The sequence below is a fragment of the Peromyscus maniculatus genome, chromosome 4 (genome assembly GCF_049852395.1).
Source record: "Peromyscus maniculatus bairdii isolate BWxNUB_F1_BW_parent chromosome 4, HU_Pman_BW_mat_3.1, whole genome shotgun sequence".
NCBI classification, from domain to species: domain Eukaryota; kingdom Metazoa; phylum Chordata; class Mammalia; order Rodentia; family Cricetidae; genus Peromyscus; species Peromyscus maniculatus.
In genome coordinates this window covers 104,403,872-104,428,382 of record NC_134855.1, presented here as the reverse complement: position 1 = coordinate 104,428,382, position 24,511 = coordinate 104,403,872, and the positions used below count along the sequence as shown (strand labels likewise).

The following is a 24,511-nucleotide window of genomic DNA, read 5'->3' as shown; positions in this document are numbered from 1 at the left end:
CCTCTCTCTCCCTCTCTCTCCCTCTTTCTCTCTTTCTCTTTCCAGCCAGCGCCCTTCACTGCTGAGTTGGTTCTCCAGCCCTCTTTTTCAACTTCTTGTTGGAAAGCAGCTGCCCCTTCCCCTTTCCTATGTGTGGCGTTTTCCCTGTATACCAGCAATCCCTAGCAGACACCAGCAGCGTGACCTCTAATTCAATCCACTTCCGACACTGAATGGAGTCAGGTCCCAGAGTTGGAGGGCTCAGCCTTACAACTCTGCCCTGCCTTCAGACACAGGTTGCCAGTAAGGAGTTTGCGATTTGTGTTTGTAACCTACGTGCGAAGACCAGATTCCCACATCCTTCTTGGGTTTGATTAATTTGCCGGGATGGCTTATAGAACTGAAGTAGACACGCTTCCCATTGATCACAAGGATACCACGTAGGGTACACTCAACAGCCAGGTGAAGAGTGCCATATGGGGTGTGGAGCTGCCGTCTCTGGGTGCTATATCCTTCACCCAGTGTGGTCGGTGACTCCAAATTCTTCGAATCTCTTCTTCCAGAGGTACTTTTTTTTTTTTTTCCCAAGGGGAAGGTGGACTGGGAATCAGACTCAGGGTCTTGGGTACTCGAGGTAAGTGATCTGTACTGAGTCGCACCCATAACCTAAGCTCTAGTTCTTTTTATTCGTCCCTCTGAGCACCCCATGAATTCTGTTGTCATAGATACAGATGATGTTTTAGATGGAGACTGTTTGGCTCGGGTTGGGCTTGAAACTCTTGGGTTCAAACATCTTCAGGCTGGAGCCTCTGAGGAACAAAGGGTCCTCAGCACAAAACAAACAAACAAACAAGCAAACAAACAAACAGAACCCCTCTTGGTGTTTGGGAAACTAAGGATTTCTGATGTTTTGTGACAATGTTAGGATTCAGGACAAACATGCCACCCCAGAATATGATTTCAGGAGAGGAGGATTCGCCACCCCTAATAGGCTCCCTTTGTGCCGTTCTGAGAAGCCCTGGGCACAGAAGTAGCTCTCAAAAGATGTCCCTTCGTAGGAGACATTCAGGAAGAAACCTCTGTTAGGAAAACTGCTTGCCTCAGGAAGAGGAGGGCTCCAGATAACCGGTGTCACCAGAAAGATTTTCATCTGGCACAGGACAGTGTCTCTTCCCCCTTTGAGAACGTGTGCGTCCTGCACTCTGCTGCACCGAGTCCTCTCTGTTCTCTGCTTTCTATGGAAGCCTTCGTCAGCTGAAGGACTTCCATACTTAGCTTTGCCTGTCTTATGTTGGTTTAAATTGTAGCCCAGGTAAAGAACCCAGAACAAGTACTATGTGGTAGTGGAAAACATAATCCTTTGTGTCCATTGCCAGATCCTGCCTCTTGAACTCAGCCTGGCTAGCTGTGAGCTTCGTGGAGCCTGCTCTTACCTCACCTCAGAGAGAAGCCAGAGCAGGAGCAACCTAATTATCTGTGCCACTTGTCGTGAATGCCCTTGGCCTATCTTCTGGCCCCTGAGCTAAGACCTTTGCTGGAGCCTGGGGCTCTAGTTTCTGAGTGTAGGGACAGAGAGGTGGAAGGCTCTTTTTTTGTTTTGTTTTTCGAGACAGGGTTTCTCTGTGTAGTTTTGGAGCCTGTCCTGGATCTCACTCTGTAAACCAGGCTGGCCTCGAACTCACAGAGATCCCCCTGCTCTGCCTCCCCAAGTGCTGGGTTTAAAGGTCTGCGCCACCGCCGCCTGGCATGGAAGGCTTTTTTACCTTGTCTACCTGGAGCTGCTTGTGGGCTTGGGTTGGTAGGTGCCCTGATTGGTCTAAAAAACACTTTCCTCTGGGTCTTTTGATCAAAGTCCTAGTCAAGGACTGGGAGAAAAGAGGCTGAAATTAAGCCCGCAGGAAGGCACTTTATGGGGCGGGGCTAAAGCAGGGGAATGGAGAACTCTTTAAATAGGAGGCGCACTGGCTGCCAGAGAGTGCACAGCACAGAGCGAATAAGGAGCCAAGCTGATAGCTGCCTTCCACAGTCCCCTCCTCCGCCTGTCTGCCAGGAGCAAGCCAAGGGAGATGATGGAGCCCCAGGAATACCGAGCCAGAGGTGAGTGATGGGTACCCTGTGTGTCTTCCCTGATGGTAAGGCTGTGGGAACTGCCGCTGGGGCCAGGTGAGTGTTAGAACTGCTTTGGGAGAGCTGGCTTCAGCACTGTTTCTCCTGAACGGGACAGGATGGCGCAGGTCAGAGTTTCAAGCGGTCCCCGTTCTCTGACCCTCATGTACCCACTCTCATGTATGCTGCCTGTGACTTACATTTTGTTTCCTCTCTATCTGCCCACAAAATAAACTATTTGCATTTGTGATCCACTCCATTATCTTATGAAATAGAAAAAAAAAAATCCCAAATAGTCTCCAAGTGCCCCCTTGTGTACAGGCTTTCACGTAAAAGCAAGACCCAACAGTTACCCTGTCTTCAGGCCTGTCCGCAGAGGGAAATGGGGAGTTGCCGAAAGGGAATTCTTAGAAGGACACATCCAGCAAAGCCATTTGTGACTATGACTTTGGTCCCACGTCTTCCATTTAGGACACATTAACTTAAAACAGGCTCTTGTAAAAGCCTTTGTGACAAAAGAGAATTTTGAGTGTCTTGATAATTTTGTAATGTTTGCGTCTTCACACTGGGGCAGACTGCCTAGAATTTCTTGGCTGTAAGGTAACATCCTGTCTTAATCTAACCTTTCCTCTCGGCTCCCCTAGCGATAAGTGGCTGTCAACCTTTGATGCAGTGGGAATCAGAGTACCACGCTGCCTTTCAGTGGTGTGCTTGGCTGAGAGCCAGCGAGGGTCCTTATCCTGCGGTGGAACACACACTCCTTTGAGACTCCCTGGACGAGTGGCAGCTCTCTTATGTCTGATGGGCACCACTGCTGGGTGCCCAAGGCCGTGGAGGGCTGAAGGAGTCCAGTCCCCTGACTCCTCAGTTTTGTCTAGGCCTGGTTCTGTGTGTAGGAACTTCGCATAAGCAGATGAAGAGAGACTAAGTCGGGCTCCTTTTCTTCTCTGCTCGATTTCTCCTTTGTAGGGAGAAGACAAGGAAAGGGGCTTAGGGAGGACTTCCTGTTCTTCACAAGAGGAGAGGGGACTTAGGGAGGACTTCCTGTTCTTCACAAGAGGAGAGGGGCTTAGGGAGGACTTCCTGTTCTTCACAAGAGGAGGGGACTTAGGGAGGACTTCCTGTTCTTTACAAGAGGAGAGGGACTTAGGGAGGACTTCCTGTTCTTTACAAGAGGAGAGGGGCTTAGGGAGGACTTCCTGTTCTTCACAAGAGGAGAGGGGACTTAGGGAGGACTTCCTGTTCTTCACAAGAGGAGAGGGGACTTAGGGAGGACTTCCTGTTCTTCACAAGAGGAGAGGGGCTTAGGGAGGACTTCCTGTTCTTTACAAGAGGAGAGGGGCTTAGGGAGGACTTCCTGTTCTTCACAAGAGGAGAGGGACTTAGGGAGGACTTCCTGTTCTTTACAAGAGGAGAGGGGCTTAGGGAGGACTTCCTGTTCTTCACAAGAGGAGAGGGGCTTAGGGAGGACTTCCTGTTCTTCAGAGCTGCTGCACAACACAAGGGTGGGGGGAGATGAGGGAGTGTGAGAGAGAGCCTGAAAACGGAGACCCCTGAAGAAGTGAAAGGGAAGAAAGAAGAGCTCCCCCTCAGAAATGCTCTTCCTTATTTAGTCTTCGATCATTCGGTACATTTATTTGAACATGAAAGGCATGTTACAAGCCCGGAGGAACAGCATCAAGGACCTGCGGGCTGCACATCTTGGGTCCAGGTTGGTTCACGAGCTCTTGTCTGGGCTCCTGGTTGTGTTTTAGGTATGTTTCATGTACCTCAGAAATTGTATGTGACGTGTGTGTGTGTGTGTGTGTGTGTGTGTGTGTGTAAACTTACAGTTTCAATCCCACTCAGAAGATGTTACCAAGTACAAAAAGAGATGAGAATGTTGATTCAATGAGTCTAACAAGAAGTTTTTGCCTTTTCTTAGAGCTGGGCATGGAAGCTTCCCTCTGTGCTGACAAAGAACACAGTACATGTTAGTGTGTATGTGAGAGTGTGTGAATGTGTTAGTGTGTGTGTGTTCATGTGTGTGAATGTGTGGGTGTGTGAGCTAGTTTTAGATTATATATGTGTGTGCATGTGTGAGTGTATGTGTGAATGTGTTAGTGTGTGTGCGCATGTGAGTGTGTGTAAGCTACTGTGAATATGTGTGTGTATGTGTGTGTGTGTGTGTGTGTGTGTGTGTGTGTGTGTGTGTGTGAATGGGGTTCAAAGAGCTATGGAGTCTCTGTGTGAGCCTTTAAGGTAATGAATTATAGTTATTCTGGTTCTGGGAAGAAAACAGTGGGAGAATAGACCATACCAGCAAGGGGGGGGGGGGAGAAAAGAAATGTTTCACTTTGGTGCTAAAGTTTTCTGTTTTGCAGATTTTCCCTTTGGTTTATCTATTTTCTCACAGGTTCTTCCCATTACTCACCCATGCTCTCCCCCTCTTTGTCCTGTTGGGGACCAGGTCTACCCGGCCCACGAATCTCTCTCCTCTCACCAAGTCTTTGGATTGGGGTCCACGAGGGCCAGGCCTGAATAGGCTGAGGAAATATGACCTGTTCCTCTGCTTCTGTCCAGGGAAAGAGATGGTGGATTATATCTGCCAGTACCTGAGCACTGTGCGGGAGAGGCAGGTGACTCCAGATGTGCAGCCTGGGTACCTGCGAGCCCAGCTACCTGCGAGTGCTCCCGAGGACCCTGACAGCTGGGACAGCATCTTTGGGGACATTGAACGAATCATCATGCCTGGGGTGAGATACAGCAACTGCAGGGATGATCCCTGGTTTTGGGGTACAACAGGGATGGGCGGTATCCCAAGTAACCCTCATGAGTCAGTGTGGTGGGACAACACGTCCCTCCTGTGCTTGTCACCTTGTCACCTGACAGTCACAGCTCATCTTCTAGGAAAGGGAGGGCTCTGACTGCCAGGAAGGAGGTTTCTCCTGCCGGCGCTGCTGGGGAGGAGCCGAGTGGCGCCACCCCCAGGAGTGTGGCTAGCTAATGAGATGGATGGAGATGTGAAGACTGGTTTGAAGAAAAGGGGTAATGGTGGAGTGAGGAAGGAGAGCCGAGGCCAGGGACGGTGCCTGCATCCCTACAGACAGGGCCTACCCAATCTCTGAAATCTTACCGAATGGTGGGAACAAGGCGAGAACACCAGGCCCCAGGAGCATCCCAGCTGCCAGGTGTGTCACCAGGGAGGCCTGCTCATCGAGCTGCTTCTTAGGGACAGGAAAGAGCCGTTCTGCAATTACTCACATGCCCCATGATGGAGGAGGGAGCAGCCTGTGGTGACAGTGACTTCAGCAGGGACCAGGTGGAAGGGACCTGGCTGATGCAGGAGACTTGAGCTGGGACTCACTGCCCTGGCCTCTGAGGGCACTCCTAGTCACCAGGAATGAGTGGATCTGCTGAGGTCCCTCTGCTGATATCACCCCAGTTCCCTTCCCTGCCCTACACAGGCGATGCACAAGCCCGTGATGAGCTGTTTCATTTAATCCTCCTAGTGACCCATTTGACAGACAAGGAAACGGAGGCTCAGAGAAGTTTATTACTTTGCCTCGGGTCCTGTGTGGCAGATCCAGGATTTCAGCATGAGTTATCTAATGCTTTGTTTTCTCCCCATACGCGGACACCTCTGTGGCAAGTGATGAGGCCCCTCAAACTGGGCCTCGGTCCCGGGGAACACACATTTCATAAACCCACTGTCCCCCAAGTCTCTTTGCTTGAAACATTACATGCTGACCTGTGCCTGTCTAAAAGCTCCTCCCAGTGTTCACTTGGGGTTTGCTCCCATCAGTCTCCCAAAAGCTTTGGTCTTAGACGTGACAGATGTATCTCAAAGCCAGGACGAGAAAATGCTCAAACTCTCTGCAAAGGGCAAGTTTGCCATGTAAGTCTGTTGCGCAAGCATCTTCGGAAAATGTCAGTGTGAGTGCAGCTTTCCTGAAAGGCCTAGTTCCTCGATAAGATTATCTCACCCACTTCATTCTGTGACGCTGTCACCCCAGGGACTAACTGTCATTAGAAGTGAGCCCAAGAACAACTGTTAGTGCCGCTGCTGAAGGAAGGAGGCACAACTGTTTCCGGGAGGCGTGGCCAAGGAGGCTTATTTCTGGACTTGGAGGTCTGTCGGCTTTGATAAGGGCTCTTCTGGTTTATCTCATCTGATTATTTTACAAGAATTGATAACTGCATCTTGATAGCGCCAGGGGATGGAACCCCCTTCCCTCGTTTCCATGTGTAGTCTCTAAGCACAGCGAGAATGAGGGCCCAATCTTCCATTTCATCTTCCAGGCCGTGCCAGCCCCTAAGAGCCAGCCCGGAAGCAGCTGGCCCTTTGCACTTACGTTGAAAAACGGTATGGCTGTTCCTTCCTGCCATTTCCTAGACGCTGAGAAGAAAAAGTTTCATTTTGTTTCAATTCCAATCTTGGCAAGAAAGTTAGGGCAAAAGAGAAAGCAAGCAGGCAAGCAAGCACGTGCACACAAGCACGCACGCACGCATGCACACAAGCTCAGTGGGTAAAGGATCTTGCTGGCAAGCCTGAGGATCTTCAATCCCTGGGACCCACATGGTGGAAGGAAAGAACTGACTCTTCCTGAGACCTCCACACCCCCCCACTCCACACAAACATACACAGAAAACACACAGATACACACAAATACACACAGACGCGCGTGCGCGTGCGCGTGCGCACGCACGCGCGCGTATATACACACACACACAGAGATACACACAGGTACACACACAAACATAATTAAAAATTAAAAAGAAAGAATATGAGAGACAGAAACCCAGTGAGGCTACCGCTCCGCTGGGGTGTTTGGGTGGATTCTGGAGCAGGCAGCCTTGGGGCCCGGATGATGTTTGAGACTGTGAGATGCTACAGAGCTCTCGCTGACAGTTCCATCAAGAAAACAGGGATGAGCCTAGGAGCTCATGGGGATGCTGTGAGTATTAAATAGGATAACTACGACAAAGCACAGAAGGTGGAGGACGTTGGAACCGCCTGCTAGTCTCCCGCTAGCTGAGCATTGAAGGAAGCGGTTTGCTGCCCGAGAGTCAGGGCGGAGACGCGCTGTGCCTGTTACCTAGTGGTTAGTTCCCCACGAATGTTTCCACCTGAAACTGGCTGGTTTCTATCTAACTGTCCTAGGATTTATTTCAGGATGGGGAGGTACAGGAGAGGTTCCTGGTTTTATAAGGGTCTGAGGTGTATCCGTATTTTGAGACCACCTTTAAGAATAATAATCACAAATGCATCTCAAAGTTGACTGAGGAAAACAGGGGGCTTTGGAGCTTGGGTTCCCAGACTTCACAGTGCATCAGCAAGGAGCTGAGTGAGGACGGGAGAAGCCATGGAGCCTACCTACCCTTGGACCTCACTCTAACGCTCCTGTGTGCACAGGTGTGGGACAGTGTGTGCGCTGCAAAGGTTGTTCACACAAAATAGAACGGTGCACCAAGATGCCCTCCAGTGAGTTGTCGGTAGGGGACACATTTACACTCAGTGTTGTTCCGGCTCAGGGATCAAAGCGGGCGGTAGGAGCTGAGAAAGGACTCATGAAGAAAAACATGGTAGTTTTCTAAGAATCAATAGGTTTTGGAGGGCCATGAGAAATCAGGGGACGCGGCCTCACTCAGAGACAAACCCAGGTGGAAGCAGGATGGGAGAGTGAACAGTCACCGATAGGCTGGGCCCTCCCCAGCTGTTGGGTCCTTCTTATGTTTCTGACTGTGGGCTCAGGATTAGCCAAGAGTTTGCCTCCCGTACTCCTGGGCTAGTCTGTCATTACCTCTCCTTACCCACAGGGAAGCCAAAGGGCAGTTTAGAACACATCTGACTGACTCCCAGCAGGCGCTCTCTGCCCAGAGACCTCATTGATCCACAAAACAACAGCAGCTTTGGCAAGAACTGAGAGGAAACAGCTGTTTGCTCTCTGGACCTTACGGTTTCTGCTTCCTTTTATTTTCTAGCAGGGAATCCGTGTGGGGCTAATGTGAGAGTGCCACATCGGTGTTACTGTGGCAGTCTTCATGTCTCCTAGCTCCTTTCTGATGGGTATGAAGGTCCTTTACTGATGCGCTAGCTCAGTCCGGGATACATGGAGAGGAGGAACAGCGATGAACACTTTATTCTTATGGACTGTGTTACTTATCTCTCTGAAGAGCATCCCCCCATTTTTCAGAGTTGTTTCTTCTTACCGGAGAGGTTCTCTAGAGGAAGAGAGAGCTTTCTGGACATGCCAGCTGGTGCCAACTGTGTGCATGGTGTGTGTGCTCTGTCTCTAGGTGGTACACTGGCAGAGTCCTCACATGCATGCCTACTATCCGGCCCTTACCTCTTGGCCATCCCTGCTGGGAGATATGCTGGCTGATGCCATTAACTGCTTAGGATTCACATGGGTGAGTAGAGACGCCTGTAAGTACTGACACCTGGGGACGTAGCAGGGCGTGCCACCTCAGGATAGATGGAGTCTGGTCTTTACCTCTGAAAGCGGTGGGTGGGTGTGTTTGACGACATATTAATAATGGATTATTAATTGAAAATAAAAAACATCAAATATTACAATGGCTGTATTGTTTAAACTTAGCCTTTATATAAATTATCTCATCTAATCCTATAGAATCACGAGTTCTGGCCCCATTTTATACATGAGGAAATTGAGGTTTGAGTAATTTATCTTGCTAAATTCACAGAGCTTATTCGGACTCAGATGAGATTTGAACCAAGATCTGGTTACTTTTACAGTTTGTGACCTTAACAGGGCACTTCGACGCCTGTTAGGTCACAACTTCCCCTGGGCTCTTGTCTCTGAAGAGTTAGAGATATGCTCCGGGACTTCCCTTAAGCTCTCCTCAGCTCTGAGAGGTGCCAGAAAGCATTATGGAACATTTTTATCTCTTACGCTTGAACTTTTGTAGCGTACTGGAGGTTGGGGAGAGCCCAGCTAGGGCTGTTATCTTGGGAAAGAACACAGTAATTTCTTAGTAAGAACTTTCCCTTGGGTTTTAGATTATCAGGTGGGTGTTTTAGAGACTCAGAGTGTCAGATTCGAGGCAATCATTCCTGGATTGTTTCTTCACAGAGTCCCAGAGATCCAACCTCATTGAGGGCAGCATGGATCCAAAGCCCCCATTGCTTCCCTTTTTGACAAAGGAGTGTAGGATGGGTGAGGTGGAGGTGTGCAGCCCAGGCCTCCTGGCCTGGACCCCTCCTCTACAGAAGTTCCCATGGATATTGAGGCAGAGACGCTGGTGTTTCTGGAGCTGGTGGGGGCATCTCGGTGGGTCAGTGAAAATGAAAAGTCCTTTCCTTCTTTCAGGCTTCCAGTCCAGCGTGCACGGAGCTGGAGATGAGCGTCATGGACTGGCTGGCGAAGATGCTGGGACTCCCTGAGCACTTCCTGCACCACCATCCCAGCAGCCAGGGGGGAGGTGTCTTGCAGGTGCCTGTGATGCTAGCATTCCATCTCATACTGGGGCTGGGCCCAGGAAGCAAAGGCAAACCCTTCCCCACAGTTCTCCCGTTCTCCGTGGAGTGTCCCTTAAGTCACCCAAATCACCACCGTCATCACCATCCATGTAGCTTCCACCTTTGCCACAGCCACGGCACGCTGCTGTTTTCACCACATCCCCTTATTTGAAATAGATGAATTCAGCATCTGATTATCACAGGACCCCCCACAGTCATGTCTGGAGAGAAATTCCAGCCAACCTTGTCTATCTTAAGGGGCATTTCCTTTAATGTGCACACTCCTCATTTGGTAGAAAGAAATGAGTTTCCAGAGGGACAGTGTTAGCCCATGCTGACAAGAACCATTGAAAACAAAGCCATGCCCAAATCACCAGCCCCTGCACAAACCAGGGCTCTCCGGGGAGTCCGTGTGGAATCAGACTCTATTTCCATTCTGGAAAAAACTCTCCTCTCCCCCCATCTTTTCCTCTTTCTCTCATTCTGTTTGTGCTGGGGATCAAACACAGGGCAGAGTGTAGGCTAACTATGGCCTCTACTACTGAGATGTACTTCTGGCTCCAAGTGCGCTCTTTCTTTTCAATAAATTTCACATGGTGAGCAAACCTATCCACAAGAAATGGGATGTTCTCTTGCTTGTTTTTGGAACAATCTTTTTCTTGTTTCTGTAGTCACTCTGAAAGGCGTTGTTGAAATTAGGTGCAAACTTAACTTTCCGAATGCAGAACAGGTATGTGAGTCAGGGAGAAAGGAGGCCCTCTGGGAAGGAGTGCCCCACTTCCTTACTAATGATGACCACACACACACACACACACACACACACACACACACACACACACACACTCCCTACATGGGAACAAACCTAGACAACAGGACATAGAGACTGACACATTTGCTAATCCCTCTCCACTACAGAGCACCGTCAGCGAATCCACTTTGATTGCCCTGCTGGCAGCCAGGAAGAACAAAATCCTAGAAATGAAAACGTTGGAGCCCGATGCTGATGAGTCCTCTCTGAATGCTCGGCTCGTCGCCTACGCCTCTGATCAGGTAAGCTACTTAGAACCTGTGAAATTTCCATCTGCACCTGTGAATTCTGGGTTCTGGGGTTGACTCCAGAAACCATAAGGAATGCTGATCTCAAACACGGGCATTCAATCCCTTCAGTCTTGGTCTTCAGCCATTTTTAGTCATGCTGATCTCACGACAGCCCTTTCATGGACTTTTCCATGGCCCATGTAGGCTCACTCCTCAGTGGAGAAGGCTGGCTTGATTTCCCTTGTGAAGATGCGATTTCTGCCTGTGGACAACAACTTCTCACTCCGAGGAGAAGCTCTTCAGAGAGCCATCGAGGAAGACAAGCAGCAGGGCTTGGTGCCTGTCTTTGTAAGTCAGAATGTATCTTTAGGATCAGTGTGCTAGAATGTGGATGTTAGTAAGCAAGGGGTTTTGACAGAATCCTGGTAAGTAATGTGCCGCAAACAGAAGCAGAAACTCTTAAACTTAGTGTATTACAAATTATGAGATGTTCTTCCTTCCTTCCTTCCTTCCTTCCTTCCTTCCTTCCTTCCTTCCTTCCTTCCTTCCTTCCTTCCATCCTTCCTTCCTTCCTTCCTTTTTTCTTTCTTTCTTCCTTTTATTTCTTTCTTCATTTCTTTCTTTCATTCTTTTGTAACACAAATTTTAAATAGTCTTATTAATAAAAAAAACAAAAACAAAACCAGAGCCAGTCATTGGGGTGAAAGCTGAAAGAGCAGAGCAGCAGAGCAAGCCAGCCCCGAGTTCTTACCTCTATGAAATCCTCAGTCTTAAGACAGTGAGTTCCTGTTTCCTTACACCTTATATACCTTTTTCTGCCCTGCCATCTTACTTCCTGGGGTTAAAGGCCTGTGTGCTTCCCAAGCAAAGGCATGAGATCTCAAGTGTTGGGATTAAAGGTGTGTGCCACCATGCCTGGCTGTTCTCAGTTCTTGAACTCACAGAGATCCGGATAGCAATAGGATTAAGGGCATGTACCATCACTGTCTGGCCTGTGTGTCTAATCTAGTGGCTGGCTCTGTCCTCTGATCCCCAAATAAGTTTTATTGGGGTATACAATATATCACCACATTCTTTTTCTTTTCTTTCTTTCTTTCTTTCTTTCTTTCTTTCTTTCTTTCTTTCTTTCTTTCTTTCTTTCTTTCTTTCTTTCTTTTTTTTGAGACAGGGTTTCTATGTGTAGCTCTGGCTATCCTAGAACTCACTTTGTAGACCAGGCTGGCCACTGTCTCCCAATGCTGGGACTAAAGGCATGCTTGAGGTGTTATTCCATATTGTGTTATGAAATAAAAGTTATAGATTGTAGCCAGTGATAAAAAGAAATGGAAAACATTCAAATGCATTTATACACCTAGAATATGTATTGTTTTGTGAATCCTTTCTTTCTTTCTTTCTTTCTTTCTTTCTTTCTTTCTTTCTTTCTTTCTTTCTTTCTTTCTTCCTTCCTTCCTTCCTTCCTTCCTTCCTTCCTTCCTTCCTTCCTTCCTTCCTTCCTTCCTTCCTTCCTTTCTTTCTTTCTTTCTTTCTTTCTTTCTTTCTTTCTTTCTTTCTTTCTTTCTTTCTTTCTTCCTTTCTTTTTAGACAGGGTCTTACTGTGTAGACCAAGCTGGCCTTGAACTAATAGACACCTATCTGCCTCTGCCTCTTAAATGCTGGGATTAAAAGTGTATACCACCACACCTGGTGAAACTTTCATTTTAAATGTACTCATTTGTGGAATAGACTGCTGTGCAAAGCAGATTTCTTACTGCAAGTTATGATAAAATAGAGTGTGAAATATACACATTCTGGGTGTAGGGGTGCAGATGGCAGGTGATGTCAGGGAGAAGATCTTTGTTCAGGATCAGTGTGTCATGTAATTCTTTATCTCTCTGTAGGTCTGTGCAACATTAGGGACTACTGGAGTCTGTGCGTTTGACAGGCTGTCAGAGCTGGGCCCTATCTGTAAGTATCTGTCCTCCTTGGCTAGGAAGGTAAGGGATAATGGTTGAAATATTTGCTAGAACAAGAGCCTGAGACCAGCTCCACTGAATTATTCTCATTGGTCAGTTTGGTGATGAAAGGAGGGAGGGAAATCATCAAAGGTCGTGAGAGTCACTCCCCAGCAGTTCAAGGTCACTGGGCTTTTCCTATTGGTGAGACGAAAGCTGGAAATGCTGTACTTTGCGTTCTGTCCTAGGAAGGAAGCATCAGTCAGCTTCTCCACTGCTGTAACCAATAGTGAAATCATAAAGATATAATGGAATTTCAGATAATGAGATTATAAAGAGAAAGGGTTTATTTTGGCGAACAGTTTTGGAGGCTTCCAGTCCACCATCAGCTGGCCCTGTCACCGTCACCGCCGGGCCCAGAGTGAGGCACTGAATGTGGTGTATGTTGGAGCAAAAGCAATCAACAACATCAGGGAAGGAGGGAGGGGAGGAGATCAGCATCCCGCCATCTCTTCAAACCACACCCAGTGACCTCCCAATAGGCTCTACCTCGTAAAGGCTTCCCTCCCAGCATAGCTACCCTGTGGAACAAGCTTTTAACACAAGAGCCCTTAGGGGACCTGGGACAGCCCGTCTGTGGCAGAGTCAAAGCAGGCTCTGTTTAAAACATAAAATCTATATAGAGATAAGGAGGTGGCAATGGCTGCTTCAGCTCCACCTCCTCATACCAAGGCCCCGTCATCTCATCTCAGCAACTCTTGCTGACTCCTTTAGCAGAATACACCATCCTTTTCCAGGGCTTCTCTTTGCAGCCTGCCATGGCGTTGGCTAGGTGAGCAATGCCTTCCGGTTGGCCGGTAGTAGCTCTTTCAGGCCCCCTCTTCTAGCCAATGACATTTGCTTTCTCAGGTGCCAGTGAGGGGCTGTGGCTCCACGTGGATGCTGCTTATGCTGGCACAGCCTTTCTGTGCCCTGAGCTCCGGGGATTCCTGAAGGGTATCGAGTATGCTGACTCCTTCACTTTTAATCCCTCCAAATGGATGATGGTACACTTTGACTGTACTGGGTTCTGGTGAGTCGGGCTCTGGGCATGGGGAAAGGCCTTGCTTCCTTAGAGAGACCTCAGCCACCGCTAATACCTGCTTGGCAACCCACAGGGTTAAGGACAAGTACAAGTTGCAGCAGACGTTCAGCGTGAACCCCGTCTACCTCAGACATGCCAACTCTGGGGCCACCACAGACTTCATGGTGAGTTTCCGGGAATGAGCAGCCTGTGGCCTCTCAGGTGGGGACTATGGACTGACCCCCGAGTATAGATGTAACTAACCGTCTTATAAAATAAGAAACACAGAAACAATGTAAAGGAGAAAGCCGAGAGGTCAGAGCTCCGAGCTAAAATCTCACCCTTCCTCCTGCTGTCCCAGCTTCGCGAAAAGAGACCTACTTCCTGTCGGTTCATTTTTTTTATAGTATGTTGTTCTGCCTTCTCATTGGTTGTAAACCCAAACACATGACTGCCTCGTCACTGTCTGAATGTACAGCCCCCTAGGTCTTAAAGGCATATGTCTCCAATGCTGGCTGTATCCCTGAACACACAGAGATCTTATGGGATTAAAGGCGTGTGCCACCATCGCCACACTCTTGCTATGGCTCTAATAGCTCTGACCCCCAGACAACTTTATTTATTAACATACAATCAAAATAATAATTCAGTACAATTAGATTACCACCACACCTGAGGTTGTGAATGGCTGCTCCCTTCAGAGGCAGCAAGCTAGGAGTTCATCACATAGTTTGCCACTGGATACCCTTGCTTTCAAGTTGTGCACAAGCACACAGAATGAAATACAGAAAATGAGACAAACAAAACAAAATAAAAAAGAAACAACCCCCCCCCAACAAAACAAAACAAAAAACAAAAACCTCCCAAAAAACAAAACCCTAGAAAAATCAGTTCCTAAATCTCTTTGGCTTGTTTTTCTCCCAGAAGTGTTCTCTCTACCACAAGTAGGTTAGCTCTTTTTACCATCTTTGGCTGGTGTTTGTTTGTTTTTTTGCTTGCAGGAGAGTGTGGACCATTTCCTCGGGTGGGAAAGAGGCTCCGTGTTAAACGTCTTTCATGCCGCTGTCTTTGACATAGACCCCGCAGGAGCTCTGTGGGAGAGAGCCTCTGGCCTTCCCACTGCCTGCCCCTCCACTCTTTCAGGCTTAGGCCCTCGGCGCATACCGTGCCTTAGGAAAGCAAGTTCTTCAGATTTACTCTTCACTTTGAAGATGAGCCCTTCGTTTTTAGGCGGGATTAGGATGTAAATAAACATGTTGCATATCACATGGCTAGTGAAAGGTTTGAAAAGAGAAGACGATGTGCTTGGCTTGGCATTCTGTGCATCGGCACTCATTTGGGAAACCGTTGAAAATCTGCACCTCGGGGACATGGCACTGACTTCATAGGAGTTTGTGAGGCTTTCATGGGAACATACATGTCAGAACAGTGTCTGAGCGGCAAAAGCTTGATAATTAGTATGCATGAAATTCCAGAAAGGTCTTCTCATAAGTTGCAGGGGTTTGCTGTTGCAACATGGCTAAACACACACGCGCTGAGGCTGGATTGCCTGTGCTTGGAGCCTGAGGGGCTCTGGACAAACGGCTTGCACTCTGTCCAGGTTTCTGTCTCTGTCAATGGAGACAGGATCGGTTCTGCCTTCTAAGCTTGCTGTGAGAATGGAATGAATTAATACAGTGAAGCCTGGTGACCTTGGGGAAGGGCTGGCATATTTTTCTCCTTAGATAGTGGAAGTGCCTTTTCCTTTGATTTAGTTCTGTATCAGAGGCACCATCCTCACTTGGTCACACTGATGATTCTTCTGTGAAGACATTTCCTTAAGGTTTAGGAAGGCTTTGGGGTTGCAGGCAGTAAGCTTACAGTGTGGAGGGAAGACCTTCTAGAGGAGAATAAAAATAGATGGCCTCTTGCCCTTTCTGGTCAAAAAATTTAAGTAAACAACAATTGAGTGCTACAACTGTCAGTCAATCCTGCCTGTGAAATGATGCCTATGATTTCAGGAGTTTAGTTGAACTTGGAACTTCTCATCCTGACTCCACTCCCAAATGCTGGAATCACGGGATATGCCAGCTGGCATCACAGGGGAATGCCATCATGCCCAGTCTATTCAGCGCTGGGGATCAGATCAGGACCTCACGCACACTGAGCAAGTGGGCCCCTGCTGGGTTCTTGAAGGCCTGCTGTTATTTTTGTGATTTTTAGCAGCCTCAGTGTACCTTCAAGTACATGTACCTTAAGTCCCAATGTGGTCTGAGGACCACTAATAATGTTTTCTTAGAAAGAGCTGAATCTCTGAGAATGTCTTTCTCTTGGCTGGTTTGGGAAACTTCCATCACGGTATCACTGTGGGATCAAGCGGATTTATTTTTCAAGCACATGAAGAAAGCTTCTCCAGAGCAATGAGGCTGCGCTCTTTGTCTTGGTCCTCAGGCTCTTAGAGCTGCTCCAAGCTTCTTTGCACCCAAGGGGCTACAGTTTTGAGTAGAAGCCAAGTCCAGCTCTGAGAGGACCTAGACACATTACAGTGCTCCAGGTGTTTACTTTGGGGGAGGGGACCTCTGGAGCCATCTGGAATCAGGGCCTCTGTCTCTGCCATCCATGAAGTTCCCCCGAACTTCATTCTATACCTCTCCAAGGGCAGAGAGCACCAACAGCAGGGAGGCCCATAAAGCCTTGAGGAGACACAGAGGATGCTGGGAGACATCTCTAGTTAAGGAAGTTCCATGCCAGTCTTTATGAACCCAGACTTCCCAACCCAGCAGAAACTGGCTAAGACAGTCTCTGGGTCCGTATGGTTTGATTTTAGCAGAGTGATAAGAACTGGAATGGACATCACAAGGAGACCACAGCTGGAACCCTCCCTACCTTTCCCTAGGTGGTTAGTTTACCGTAATCTAGAAACGGGCATGTTTTAGAGGGAGAGTTCAGCACCCACTTGTTATCCTGTGAATGTCCTGAGGACAAGGCTGTGGCAAGGATTTTGTCCTTTCCTAAGGTTTTGATGCCCTCTGCTGGCTGACAAAGGTCCTTGAGCTGGCCTTCCACTGGACAAGCTTTTCTTGGAAATCAAAGGTTTCCTTCCTTCCTTCTTTCTTTCTTTCCTTCCTTCCTTCCTTCCTTCCTTCCTTCCTTCCTTCCTTCCTTCCTTCCTTCCTTCCTCCCTCCCTCCCTCCCTCCCTCCCTCCCTCCCTCCCTCCCTCTCTCTCTCTCTCTCTCTCTCTCTTTCTCTTTCTTTCTTTTGAAAGGGTCTCTCTGTGTAGCCCTGGTTGTCTGCAGCTTGATGTATAGACCAGGCTGATCTCAAACTCACAGAGATCCACCTGCCTCTGCCTCTCCAGTGCTGGGATTAAATGTGTGTGTCACCACGCCGGGGAATCTAGTGCTTTCTCAAAGGACACATAGCATCCTTGATATGGGGTGATACCCCAGCTGTGTCTGGCCTGGGAAACTAGAGTGGAGCATGAAGATGAATACATCAGTGAAGACCTGGCAAACTCCATGGAGAGTGGCAGATAAATATTCAACAGGATGGATATTTTTAGGGAGCAGAGATGTTGGTGGAGGCTTTCTGGCATTTGAGGGGGCACTTGGGAGAAGCCACGTTGCTCATTAGAACGATTGCAAATGTCCCCCCAACTGTGTGCGCTGTTTTCAGATCTGAGACATTGGATTGGAAATGTTCAGATCTATGGTAACTGCAACTTTGAACTTAAAGCTCTGTTGAATTTGGTACCAGGGAAATATCAACTTCAGCCTGAGGCAGAGGTTCATACGCTCATTTGCAATCTGAACGCTTGAGTGGTGTGCATCTGGAGCTACAGGAATCTCCCAGGCAAAAGCCAGAAGGTGGCAGCGAGGTTAAGTGAGGACCATCTTGGTGCCAGACAGAGACACAGCTGTAATATTTAAATCACATGCCCATCATCTAAACAGCCCACACTGACTAGACGATTTCCTCTGAGTTTTTGCATCCATTGTTCCTGAACCATTTCCTGGGAAGTGCCTTTTGTTTTATGCCATTGATGTGTCAGTGAGGGAGCCCTGCCAAAGTCACACAGTGTAAGGGGCAGGCAGAGCTGGAGGGAAACCCAGGTCTCTCAGGCCCCAGTGTCTGAGCTCTTTATCACTGTACTTTAAGCCACTATCCATGTTGAGAAGAACAGACCTAGAACTTTAATTTCTGCTAGTCAAGGAGCTTGCCTCGAGTTTCTAGGCTGGAATGAAATACTTAAGCAGCAGTTGAAGTGAGGCGCCACCCTCGGTTCCAGGTCACAGGCTTGATTTCCATTTGTCCCGCTCTCTGTGGAGTGCCACCGTGATAACTTGTCTTGGTTTGCTCCTTAGCGACCGCTTTGGGAGTCATGGCGACACCATGGGTCCCAGGAGGGCTGGGCAGGCAGCGCATAATGCTAAGAGCGCCCAAGGGACTGGGCACCTTGCTTCTAACCATGAGCCCTGTGTTATTTGTTCCCAGCACTGGCAGATCCCCCTGAGTCGGCGCTTTCGCTCCATTAAGCTCTGGTTCGTGATTCGGTCCTTCGGGGTGAAGAATCTTCAAGCACATGTCAGACACGTATGTTGTAGGGCCGTGGGACCCAGCCCGGGCTGCTTTGCGTTTTCACGGGAAGGAAGACTTGTTTCGGTTTTACACATCGGCCCAGGGGATCCTTGGTGTCTGGCTCAGGTGGTAGGACCGGTAGAGGAGCTTCTGGGATTTGATGATTGGTTGTCTGGAGGAGAGCCGAGCATCACGCAATCCCAGCGGACTGTCTGTGATTTGTAGCTCGCATTGTTCATCGTCTAAACAGGCAACACTAAGCACAGCTTCCTTTGCGTTTTTTTGCATCCCCTGTCGTATCACTTCCCTGAGTGTTTCACCTTTCCTGTTGCTGTCTTTGAGAAATGAGTGGAGGCTCAAAAGCCTCGTTTGCAGAAAAGAGAAAGTGAAAGCAGGCCAAAGGGCAGTGTGTAGGGTCAAGCATGACCATGCCTTCCCCCCGCCCCTTTTTTTTCCGGTTAAGGGGTGGGGAAAATACCATGATTGTCACAGCTGGTTGAAAATTATGGTCACTATTACGGTGACATCTGAAACCTAGCTTTCCCCACTTGCAGAGCGTCCTTACGACCCCGCCCCTGCATTGTGTGTGACAGCAGAAATTTACTGAAGGCCTGGTGGTTGATTTTTTTTTCTCCAGTTCAATTTAATAACAACACAATTACTGTGTAGTAAAGAGACTCAGAGTTAAGTGACCTGGGCACTCATGTTCTTCGTGGAAAAGACACTCAGCTGAGAACTCGGGCTTGCAGTATTTCTCAACAACCGGGTTAACTCAAAGACACAATTTTTCTTTCAACCACTCGGTGTGTCTTTGCCTTATCACCTTTTTCCTAGGGAAATTTCTTAATTCTCCAATGAACAAGAACAAAGGGAAATGGCAAAGGTAGTACCTGGACTGGCCAATGAGCGGTTGCCACCTAGCATTCATTCTCCTGCCCTTCCTCTGTCTTCAGACTCACGAATGGAGGGTAGGGGGTGGGAATGGAGACGATGGAGGTGATAGGAATTTCTTTTGCCTGAAGCTTGGGATTGAATATTCAACTGGTCAACCTTCCCTACACTGCCTTTGGCTCGCCCTTGGGTTCCCACCACTGCCCTACGATTTTACCACACCAGCCCACACCTTGGGCCTGCTTTATTTTCATTGTCAGCCTGCGCCTTAGCTGGGGCATTTCACGGACACATCCAAACTCCAAACCCAGCCTACAGCTGCGCCCGTGGACCCTGCCCTTCTTCTTTCCAAATGGTGTCAAGTTCGACTTCCCCAGAAGTCTCTCTGAGCGCTCCCCCTCTTCTGCCTCTGTGGCATCCCCAGGGACACCTGGTCAAGCACATTTAAAGGACCCAGAGCAAAAAGCCCTGGGATGATGAGCACTGAGTTAAAACGCAGCTGTTTGGCACGAGCTAATTTATCTCTTGAAGTTGCTTGTGATTAAATTATCACTTGTATAGCACTTTAAAGAGCCCATACCACCCACTCTTTGTTGGAGTCTTGAGGTGGCTGGTCGCCCAGATCAAGTGAGACTCGCAGACAGGAATTGCTTTGCTCAAGAGTGGGAGTCCCGGGGCTTGACTGCAACCTTCCCAGTTCCAAGCCCTTTTATTCTTTATGGTTCTTGCTGCCCTTAACTGTGCTGAGCTCTTGAAGCCAGGTTCTATGAACCCACGTTTTGCATCTCCATGCTGTAGAGTGGTGCTTTAGAGATGTGAATTTTAGTTTTACCCCTTCTTGAGTCTGGACAGATAGATCTTCCTGTATTTGCTTTATTGGACCTACAAAATGATGTGGTAGCACCATTCTCAAAGGTTCAATGAGACAGTACACATGCAGGTTTTAGCATTAAAAATCAAGTATTCCTCCACTTCTAGGATTTCATTTTCTTTTTTTTTTTTTTTGTTTTTTTTGTTTTTTTGTTTTTTTGTTTTTTTCGAGACAGGGTTTCTCTGTGTAGCTTTGCGCCTTTCCTGGAGCTCACTTGGTAGCCCAGGCTGGCCTCGAACTCACAGAGATCCGCCTGGCTCTGCCTCCCGAGTGCTGGGATTAAAGGCGTGCGCCACCACGCCCGGCCCTTCATTTTCTTTTTAAAGGCGTAGCCCAGGCTGGCCTCAAACTTGCAATCCTCTTCAGCACTTGCCCACTGGATCTCACTGGGACTGGGTATTTTTTCTTCTAATGACAACGAGTTATTATTATCTATTTCCCATCACCTGCAGGTGATTGGAAAACCTTTGTAAACAGCCAGATGGTCTTTTTTATTTTGTATTTTTTGTACTGTGGTCCTTACTGTCTCTGCTGTAGCTACGGAGCCCCGTCGTTGTGACACAATGACAACATGTGAACACACAGGGCCATCCTCAGCTACATAGTGAGTTTGAGCCAGTCTGGGCTACGTGAGAACCTTTCTCAAGAAAAAGAAAAAGAAAAAAAAGTTCATGGGGCGGTGGTGAGAGCTTGAGATAGACGGCAGAGAGAGAAAGTGGAACAGATAGAGGTTGGTTTAAATGGCACTGTCTCCTCGGTCAACGAGGACAGCGGACACGCTTGTCTTCTGAAACAACATCAGGTGAAGCCCGTAAAAATCACTTAGTAGAGACCCTGTGAAAGGAAAGTAACCCCGGGCTGGTCTTAGACTGGGATCTCTGGCCGCCTTTCCCACACTTCCCCTGAGACAGGTCTCACTACGTAGCCCAGACTGGCCTTGAGCACACACAGAGAGATCGGCCCACCTCTGCCTCCTGAGTGTTGAGATTAAAGACTTGTAACAGTATTCCTGGCAACCTTGAACTTCAGATCCTCCAGCCACAAACTCCCCCACACCTGGCTTTATCCAGTTGTTGATTGAACACAGAATTTTTTACACAATGGGCTAGCAGATTGCCAGCTGAGCCACAGCCCGGTCCTTCTTTATTCAAAAACTCCATGTAAAAGTAAAATCAAGAAAACCATAGGAAAATTTAAAAGATCATGTAAACATTGTAAATGTCAATATGTTAAATCTTTAATTTTGTGATGATAAATATGGACAACATATAAAACAACTGTGTTTTAGAGTACAATGTAATGTGATATTACCTATACTCAATATCAAGTGAGTATTGTTATTTCTAGAACATTTCACCACCCGAAGAAGAACCTCTGCACCTGTTAACTAGGTACAAGCTTTTTTCCCCATGGTATAGGTGGTATGCTATATAAAATATAAACTCCCTGTGACGTGTCAGTAACAAGGGTCTTTGAGCTATGGCGTGTGAAGAGCATGGGGAGGTGAGGGAAGTCAGTTGATACTTTTTTTGGGGAGTGAGGGGGTTTCGAGACAGGGTTTCTCTGTGTAACAGTCCTGGCTGTCCTGGAACTCACTTTGTAGACCAGGCTGGCCTCGAACTCACAGAGATCCGCCTGCCTCTGCCTCCTGAGTGCTGGGATTAAAGGCATTCACCACCATGCCTGGCCCAGTTGAGCCATTTGAGGCAGGGGTAGGCTCAGCCTACACAGCCTGCTGTGCTTTCCTTTGGGCATGGAGTTGGACCCTTTCTGGCTCCCACGGCCAGTGAAAAAGCTGAGAAGCTGGAAGAGGAGGCTGATTGCTGAGTTAGAAAGCCCACGACTCTTGAGTTCTGGGACTAAGTTGAAAGAGGACTTTGAGACGCAAGGTCTCTGGGTGAGTGTGACGTGACAGAAAATGAAACAGGAGGGTTTTCCAGCTTGAATACGAGCGAGATCCAACGGGGAGGACAGGCGGGCAGAGGCCACACAGGTCTCAGGACTCATCTGTGTCCCTGGTCTAAGTTGCCGAACAGTATCAAAGCAGATGCAGTTGGGTTGTTGCCTATTAACCGCAGTTTTGTTTTGCTTTTGTTTGTGTGTGTTTTTACAATTCCAGGGAACAGAAATGGCTAAATACTTTGAATCTCTGGTCAGAAATGACCCTTTCTTTGAAATTCCTGCCAAGAGGCACCTTGGGTTGGTGGTTTTCCGTCTGAAGGTAATGCGCTCTCCCATGGCTCCCTGAGAAGGGTGCTTCCGTTTCAGGGTTGAGTGGGAATGGAGACCTGCAAATGCTGGGCTTCAGGAAGCACCTACCAGCGGCGTGTTGTAGACTCCAGCTCTCTTTGTTCTTCGTATAGGGTCCCAATTGTCTCACAGAAAGTGTGTTAAAGGAAATAGCCAAAGGTGGCCAGCTCTTCCTCATTCCAGCCACTATCCAGGACAAGCTGATCATCCGTTTCACCGTGACATCCCAGTTTACCACCAAGGAGGACATCCTGAGAGACTGGAACCTCATCCGAGAGGCTGCTACCCTCGTCCTGAACCAGCACTGCACTTCCCAGCCGAGCCCTCGGGCCAAGAACCTCATCCCGACCCGAGGCTCCAGGGACCTGACCAGTGGGCTATCCCTGGAGTCTGTCAACGAGGGAGGAGACGACCCAGCTCAGGCCCGGAAGATCATCAAGCAGCCCCAGCAGCTGGGGGCTGGTGTGATGAGAAAGGAGGGTGGCTGTGATCTTGAGACCCTGCTGGATCCACCCGATGAGTGCTTCTCAGAAGAAGAAGCCCCAGATGCCACCAAGCACAAGCTGTCGTCCTTTCTGTTCAGTTACTTGTCCGTCCAGAGCAAGAAGAAGACGGTGCGTTCCCTCAGCTGCAACAGCGTGCCCGTGAGCGCTCAGAAGTCACTCCCCACAGATGGCTCAGTGAAGAACGGGGGCTCCTTCCGGGCAAGGATCTTTTCCAGGTTCCCGGAAGAAATGATGATGATAAAGAAAAGCGCCTTCAAAAAGCTGATCAAGTTCTACAGCGTGCCCAGCTTCCCGGAATGCAGCTCCCAGTGTGCCCTGCAGCTGCCCTGCTGCCCTCTGCAGGCCATGGTGTAGAGCCTCCGACCAGAATGCAAGGGTGTGCTTCAGGGAGTTTGCGAACCCCTCAACATCGTGTGCCGCGTGTGTGCTTCTGTGTGTGTGTGCGCGCCTTGAGGGGGAGCAAGCCCATAATTTTGATCATAGCCTCACGGGGTTCATGACTTGCAGTGCCCGGTAATTGGGGAGTTTAAGCCCGGATGCTCCAGAGCGGTGCAGCAGCCTGTCAGACCGAGGGGCGAGGAGGGAGGGGTCCGAACTGTTAAGCTTACGACATGAAATGCAGCCTAGAAATAAATTGTGCTTGTATCTGAAATAAACCGTAGTCTGACTTAACTGACGCCCAAACCGCAGGGGACTAAGGAGATAATGTGCTAGAGATGCCATGCCTGGGCCCCGGCCTGCTTTACAGAAGGCTGAAGATTTTAATTTAGTCACGAGAAAGTAGAATTGGAGGACCCCTTGGTATCAAGCAAGGAAGGCGGCTTGTTATTTGAGACAGGGGCTTATTATAGAGACCTGGCTGGCCTGGAACTCATTCTGTAGACCAGGCTGGCCTGGAACTCATTCTGTAGACCTGGCTGGCCTGGAACTCATTCTGTAGCCCAGGCTGGCCTGGAACTCACAGAGATTCACCTGCCTCTGCCTCCTGAGTGCTGGAATTACAGGCGTGCATTTTTAAAGCATCAATTCTCAGTTAACACTGTGACTTCCACTTTGTTCATGTAAAGCTGTGTGTCCTCATTTATAAACTGCCTTGCAATTTCCGACACAGGAGTCTTCAAAACAAAACAAACAAGAAAACCCACTGATTCCTGGGGCTGGACGCACATTTCAGTGGTTAACAGCATGCAGTGCTCTTGTAGAGGACCCAAGTTCAGGTCCCAGTAACCTGTCAGGAGGTTTACAACTGCCTGTAACTCCAGCTCCAGGGGACCGGACATCTCTGCCTGGCTTCCTCAGGCATGGCACACATACACACACACACACACACACACACACACACACACACACACACACACACAGAGAGAGAGAGAGAGAGAGTGAGAGAGAGAGAGACAGACAGACAGACAGACAGAGGTGTTTAAAAATGAAGTAAATATTAAAAGAAGATTGATTCCTAGAAATATTGGGCTAGTTGCATTGACTAATGTCAATGCGTTGTGTGACTCCTCCCACTCCACCCCTGCAGTCCCCCCATCCCTCAGCCACTTTCCCTTCTCCCTGGACCCACTGCCCCTCCACTTCCCTTCAGAAAAGGGCAGGCCTCCCAGTGATATGAGCTGGCATAGCATAACAAGATGCAGTAAGGTTAGGCATAAACCCTCACATCAAGGCTGGACGCGGCAACCCAGGAGGAGGAAAGGGTCCCAAGAGCAGGCAAAAGGGTCAGAGACATCCCCACTCCCATTGTTGGGCATCTTAGAGGAAGAACACCAAACTCCACAACCGTAACCTATATGCAGAGACCCTAGCACAGACCCGTGCAGGCTCCGTGATTGTCGTTTCCGTCTCTGTGA

At 48.6% G+C, this 24,511-nt stretch overlaps 1 protein-coding gene across 2 annotated transcripts; it reads left to right on the top strand.

Annotated features, from left to right (window-relative positions):
- The first annotated feature begins 1,937 nt into the window (after positions 1-1,937).
- Positions 1,938-23,311, top strand: Hdc (histidine decarboxylase). Of its 2 annotated transcripts, XM_006986474.4 has the most exons (12): positions 1,938-2,076; positions 4,648-4,820; positions 8,365-8,478; positions 9,399-9,521; positions 10,463-10,597; positions 10,790-10,933; positions 12,463-12,529; positions 13,426-13,588; positions 13,674-13,764; positions 18,054-18,152; positions 22,019-22,120; positions 22,263-23,311. In XM_006986474.4, exons 1-12 carry the CDS (start codon positions 2,046-2,048, stop codon positions 23,007-23,009), a joined length of 1,989 nt encoding a protein of 662 aa, XP_006986536.3. In that variant the 5' UTR covers positions 1,938-2,045; the 3' UTR covers positions 23,010-23,311. The 2 variants fall into 2 exon arrangements, with proteins under 2 accessions (XP_006986536.3, XP_042132092.2); XM_042276158.2 differs by lacking the exons at positions 1,938-2,076; positions 4,648-4,820 and adding an exon at positions 6,099-6,196.
- The last annotated feature ends 1,200 nt before the right edge of the window (positions 23,312-24,511 follow it).

What these genes read in the sequence shown, in the direction of transcription:
- Hdc (XM_006986474.4), top strand. Translation starts at nt 2,046, where the DNA reads ATGATGGAGCCCCAGGAATACCGAGCCAGAG. An exon ending in TTCAAGCACATGTCAGACAC is followed by an intron (nt 18,153 to 22,018) that starts GTATGTTGTAGG and finishes TTACAATTCCAG; the next exon opens with GGAACAGAAATGGCTAAATA. An exon ending in TGGTGGTTTTCCGTCTGAAG is followed by an intron (nt 22,121 to 22,262) that starts GTAATGCGCTCT and finishes TTCTTCGTATAG; the next exon opens with GGTCCCAATTGTCTCACAGA.